The sequence below is a fragment of the Phocoena phocoena genome, chromosome 11 (assembly GCF_963924675.1).
Source record: "Phocoena phocoena chromosome 11, mPhoPho1.1, whole genome shotgun sequence".
In the NCBI taxonomy this organism is placed as follows: Eukaryota; Metazoa; Chordata; class Mammalia; order Artiodactyla; family Phocoenidae; genus Phocoena; species Phocoena phocoena.
In genome coordinates, this window is record NC_089229.1 from 38,928,441 (window position 1) to 38,935,081 (window position 6,641).

Below are 6,641 nucleotides of genomic sequence, written 5' to 3' on the forward strand. Positions count from 1 at the left end.
ATGCTATGTAGAGTATCAAACTAAATACAAAGCTATAAAGTCGATTGGACAAATAATGACTAGTTAACATTGTGGGTGGAGGAGATGAACATCTCTTAGATCCTTTTGAAATTTAAAGTACAGATATTTTAGGCACGTTTGCTTCTTGCTTTTCTGCTTTTTATCACTATAGAGTAATTGCATCTTTGTGTGAGTTTCCTTTTTTTTTTCTTTTCTATTCAATCCTCAGTCTTGAGTATTGGTTTACTCTATCCCTAACCTAAGTTTTATATGAACTAAAAAGTTTAAACGTGTTATGTAGCATCTTACCAGAAAGTCAAAGCTTTAAAGAAAGAGCTTACAGGAAGTAACAAAATAATGATCTTCATATTTATTTCTCTCAAATTTTGGAAAGCTCTTTACACATCACTGGCATCGCATCTTTTTCTACACTGCTCCTGATTTAATTTTTTATTCTAAAGTGTCACTATTTCACAATTTAGAAGAAAATTTAAGAATATAATACTTATATCATTAACATTAGTACCTTAAATTCACCTAGGAACGAAGAGCTCTAGAAAGAAGAATATCTGAAATGGAAGAAGAGCTCAAAGTAAGTAAATCATGCTGCAGTATAAACTCAAATTTTACAGTACCATTACAGATACTATGTTTACATTAATTGTTCTTAAAGCCGCTTATACAATTTGTGAGTTATCTATATCTTGTGCTTTTCTTTCTTCCTAAATCCAGGTTTTAGGTGAGCTAGAAAAGTATTTAAAACTCAAATCTTTTTGTTAATCAGTTTTCATGGCACTTTTGATGTTCAGGTATAGAATAAATTGGACAATAATGACTATAAGATTTAGGATTTATCATTTATTTGTTGCAGTTCAAATACTCTGTTCCTTGGAGAATAACTGGTGAGGAAGGATCACTATAGAAATGTTCTCTTTTGAAAATAAAGGACATTAGGGGCTTCCCTGGTGGCACAGTGGTTGAGAGTCCGCCTGCCGATGCAGGGGACACAGGTTCGTGCCCCGGTCCGGGAAGATCCCATATGCCGCAGAGCGGCTGGGCCCATGAGCCATAGCCGATGAGCCTGTGCTTCTGGAGCCTGTGCTCCGCAACGGGAGAGGCAACAACAGTGAGAGGCTCACGTACCGCGAAAAAGAATAATAATAATAAAATAATAAATAAATAAAAATAAAGGACATTAGAGTAGTGGACAGTCAGAGGTACAGTTTATCAAACTCTGCATCACCTGTGAAAATAAGTTCATTTTGAATATTGGAAGGTACATTCTTCTCAGGAAAAAAAAGAATGACATAGTTAATTGATTACCTCTTATTACATTGTCTTGCATAAAGTATCTATCACATTATGAATTAATGGACTAATGCATAGGAAATTATGCCCATAGAATTAGAATTTCAAGATTTAAATGTTTTTCTATTGAATTATTTAGTTTCTTATTAAAACATTATTGAATGGCTTTGGAGAAAATGTTTTTGGATTTTGTTTACCTGTGTATTTTGTTTGATAAGGAATTTTAGAACTACACTGTTTACTTTTGCAAATTTCATGAAATATTCTTTTAAGACTCTTAATTTTTTTCTTCTTACATTTGTTATCTGTGATTCTTTATGTTTTCATTGTACTCTTTTCCACTTTCTTATTTTTTATTTTCTATTTCTTTATGTTCTGATTCCTGCAGAATCTGCACCAAATAAAGCAAATTCAAACTCTGAGAGAATTAAATGAGCGACTGCTGACTGAGAATAGGGCCTTGACAAGAGTGGTAGCCAAGCGCTCAGGGTTCTGTAGGCAACTGCAGTCTGTGAATCTATAATTTATAGTTTCATCATTTCTTCTTAGTAGAGCCAGGCAGGTGTTTTTGTATTAGTAAGCGTGTCTTGAGCTCACTTTTACAAATTAATGCCATTGTGTCTGGAGCTTATCATATAACTGTTTAATTATGCATGGCTTCTCAGAATGTTAGAAAGTGTCACTAATTGTGTATTGTGACTGATAAACTGCAGTAAACTGAGGGAATGATCGAGGCATTTAGATAAAAGACTTGTCTGCACTTTTGCAAAGCTAGTGCACATTTTGGCTCTACGAATATTTTAGCACTTAAAAATATGGCTGTTTAAAACTCTTTACTAGAAAGAAAATGGAACATGTATTTTACACATAATTAATATATGTTGAAGCCAAAGATTAAACATGAATTATCTGCTTTTCAAAATAATGTCATTTTCAGTCAGAACCATCTTCGTTAATATTCACGTAGTTCTCTATGAACAGCGGTATCCTAATAAACTTATTAGTTTATCCTAATAAACTTCAGATTACTGTATTTTATATCCCTGCATTCTGAGCACAGGTAAGAATTGATTGGTTCCACATAATATTAAACTCTTCATAAAGATTTTGCTTAAGGTAATTTTGCAAGTAGTTTTACTTTTATCTAATTTGATAACCTAGTACATTTTGAAAGCTGAGGAAAGAGACCTAAATATCTTGGAAAGTATATTTTAATGTCTAAAATATAAGCTATTCCATTTCCAAGCAAATCTGGCAGAGCACATGTGATTTAAATCATTCTTAGTAGAAAATCCAATTAACTTATAATAATTCCACCCCTCATTCAGTTTGTCTGTAAAACAAAAAATAGTTTTGTTTTCAGGATGTAAGGGTGTGTTTTTCTATTTACTCCAAATACTGCTTATATTTTTCTATGCTTGAAAATTTTTATAAATTCAGACTTACTACTTTGGCTTATAAATTATTTTATACTATTCTAATGATAGTAATAATTGCTTTGTTACCATTTAATTGAGCACTTATCTTGGATCAGACATTGTACTAGGCACTTAAACTTAGTACAAGGTAAATCATTTAAGGAATTTTAATAATTTAGAACAAGTCTAATTCCCTCAAAACTTCCCTAAATAAGCTGGTTTTCTTGTGGAATAACAGTATGGTTTGAGGTCTGACATAAATAAAGCAAAAGGCCTTAATTTAGGCTGACAGGAACTCTTAAAGGAATTCCCTTTAAGAGCCTATCCTAACAAAAATAGGCTTCCTTTCCTTGGCTGCTCTAATATGGTGTGCTCGTGACTCATAATGTCAAGTGATTTAGTACATTTCAATTGATAACTTTGGGAGAATAAACCTTTCATTTCATCATTTATTAAACTAATTAGCTTCACAAATGGGGGAGGTTCTTCCTGATACATGTTTTAGTCACTAGAAATATATATAACTGACAAAGCTTGTTCATGTGTCTTGTGGTAAAAATATAACATTTATCAAGAATCATATTTTATCTTTTTATTGAATTAAAACTTTCTCTTCTGTTTTTCCTCTCATAGATGTTACCAGACCTAAAAGCAGACAACCAGAGGCTAAAGGATGAAAATGGGGCCTTGATCAGAGTTATAAGCAAACTTTCCAAATAAAAAAAGAAAAAGCAGCAAGTAATTGGAATTGCACATATTAGTAACCCAGTGGACCATAATTGACAGTCACTGGAAGCCTGGGAAGAATCCTTGGAGACTGTCATTTTTGGATATCCTGCCAAATGCCCTCTTATCTAGGAGTTTTGTTTTGTTTAATTTTCTGGTGTTTTTCTTTTTTTTTTTTTTCCTTGTATCAAGACCATTGTTTCATGTTAATGCAGCTGCTGAGAAGATTTTTTTTTTTATGACTGAGAAAACTTGTTTACAGCTCCAGCATATAAGGAAAGTGTTCAAGGCCAGATATGCCTCAGATATTTAACCAGTAAGCCTTAGTTGTACATAAATACTTTTGTGTCAACAAAAACTCAGCTCTCACAGAAGACAGTTATTCAGCATTTTTTGATGTGCCACAGTTTCCAGTTTTTCGATATTTAATTTTTTTTTTTTTTGCTTTACATCTGAGTTTGGGTTTGTATTTTTTCCTTCTAACTCTTCATGTGGCAGACCCTTCTCCTGTCTCACAGCTTTCTCATTTACAGAAAAGAACACTTGCTCTTCTGAGATCATTGTCATATATTAGGCTAATGCTGTGTTGTCCCCCACCTGGAACTGAATTGCTTGGTGGAACATTTGCTTTCACTGTTTGTGCAATATGCATTTATTCCTTATATGAATGCTTTAAAGTCAGTTGAGATTAGATTCTTTTAAGTCCTGTTTTCTGCCTTCATTGGTCACTTTTGTTTTGTTTGTTTTTTATTATTGTAGTATAAGATGTTAGATTCTTTAATCTTCACATTCATTTTAGCAGGTACTGAGTGATGCTGTATATATAAATAAGTGTATTGTTTTGATTTTTAGACCACCACATGGCATGCTTGACTGTTTTCTTATTTCAAATGTCTGTTAATGCAAAGTAGGCTACTCCATAATAGTGTTAAAAACAAAATTTGCTAACAATGTGATATAAAGACTTTTAAAATAACACGTTTATGTGGAGCCCTATCTTTACAAAAGTTTTCTACTGTAAAATGCTTTTACTTTTATTTGCAGTTTTCATTTGATAGTATTCAACCATAATTAAAGTTCCATAAGGTAATTGCTTCACATTTCACATACCTGTATTTATCTGAGTGCTGTCTATAACTGTTGTGCTAGCCAAAGTAATGCTATGAAATCATTTGCAGACTTAACGTGAGTTCGTGTTAAATGCACTGTTATTGCCATGTGAAGAGGCATTGACTTTGATACCACCATCATGTTCAGACCATTTTATACATTTCAGTGGCCTTTTTTAAAAAAAAAGTAAAACCAAGTACATATGAAGATGGCTTTTATTTGGACAAATAGCTTTTATATTTTCATTAAATCATGCAAAAAATACTCTTTCTGGCACATAACTGTCTCCTTAACCACTGAACAGTTCAGCCATTTGAATAAATTGTACATTGTAAAGCTTATAGTAGCTAATTGTATTATTGATTGTATTGTATACTATATTAAATGTGAATTTGTACCCCCTTCATTTTAAAAGGTCATTGTGTTCTACTGCCTATTTTAGATTACTTTGGGGTTGGGAAAAGGTGTTTTGGTAAGCAGGATTTTAAGTCCTCTCTTTCTTGATTGGTTTTATGAAGATATAAGGTTATGCTCTTACTACCAAGCTCAGGATTCTTGATTTTTAAAGGTACAAGGATAGTTGTGGGAATTTTATTTTTGGTTATATTTGAACTGTATGAATGGTTGGTCTGAATATAAAGAATTTCCATGGTCTTATGTGGACGTAAAATATACAGATAATTGGTCAGTTTGAGTGACTGCAACATGTTCTGGTTGCACAACAGTTAGGCATGCTAAGGATTATATTTGTGAAGTTTGGATGCCTGTGAAGAATGATTAAATACATGTTTCTAATATTTTAGTGTTTTGTATTTAGGTTATTTATTCTTTGTATCTAAAACTGAACAGCTACTGTGCTATATTGATTTTATTGGTAGTATTGAGCAGACCTTGTTTCTGCATGAAACTAGTTGCAAAACCCACTATTTTGGAAATAAAAATGTATTTTGACATATACAAATAAAATGAATAAAACTATTTTAAATGTGTGAACTTTTACTGAAGACATTTAAAACTTTGTTCTGAGATATTTAAATTCTGCATGGGTATTTTTTCACTAATTGCTTTACTTGGATTCCAATTGGAATAATTTTTGAAATTGTAATATTGTGATAATTTGCACAACATTGTACATGCACATCTGTAAATGCAATCTTAATTGCCATATTTATGCAATCTGTGTATCAATTTGGACAAATGTTTATATATTTTACATAAAGCTGTCTGTGTGCAGAATCTGAGAACTAGTTTTTTTATGATAATAAGTGGGTAAAAAATAATGATAAAAGTGAGTTTCAAGATAGTAGCTTTGTAGCAAAAGATTTCATTTACCTAAATATTTTGTGGCTTCCAAATTAAACCTATGCTTTTTTGTAGTTGCAAACATAGGCTTGGGAATACGTATAAAGATAATATTCCATTGAAATGTAAAATAGTAGATCATTCTCCAACCTAGATTTGTCCAAGTTTCAACCCCCATCTACTGCACATCTGTAAGTAGATAAGAGGCATTTCTGATTTGGGAACTTTGGTAAAAGACTTGTAGTAAGCCTGTGTCTCTTGTTTCTACTTCCAGTACTTTCCCTGTGCATGCTCACAGAATGATAGATATTAACTGTTTTTTGTCCTCCATACAGAAAATTTCACATGCAAATACTTCAAACCAAATACAAAGATAGAATTATCTAGGAGAGTATTCATACGTAAAGTAGATATTCACTAATCCATTAGGCTACTTTATTCTTTTGCTTAAAGGTTTATTACCACTTAGTCTTTCCTGGCTAATCTGAAACAGTCATGACTCCCAGTGTCAGCACTCACTGAGTGTTGTTGTAAGAAGAAAATATCCAGAGGTCAAATTGTCTCCAAACTAGGACAATGTATTTCCCGTAGGAAATAACAGCCTTGTAGGTTGTCCTTCACTTTGTCATTATAAGCAGAAAACAGAGCAAACTCTGTTAACAGTTATTAACAATCCATTAGCCATATCTTGCTAGAGAAAACCTTTGGTTAAAAAGATGAAAGCTGACTGATAAGCAGTCTCTTCTGTGATGTTCCATGTTTTACGCTGTGTGTGGT

General features: G+C 32.4%; 1 protein-coding gene across 3 annotated transcripts in view; it reads left to right on the forward strand.

The window, feature by feature from the left end:
- Positions 1-3,446, forward strand: part of PPP1R12A (protein phosphatase 1 regulatory subunit 12A) — a 150,112-nt gene extending 146,666 nt beyond the window's left edge. For all 3 annotated transcript variants that reach the window (XM_065887844.1, XM_065887846.1, XM_065887847.1), the window contains 2 exons: positions 542-592; positions 3,360-3,446. In XM_065887844.1, coding sequence (XP_065743916.1) covers positions 542-592; positions 3,360-3,446 — 138 coding nt within the window. The remainder of the gene's footprint in view (positions 1-541; positions 593-3,359) is intronic.
- Positions 3,447-6,641: the final 3,195 nt, after the last annotated feature.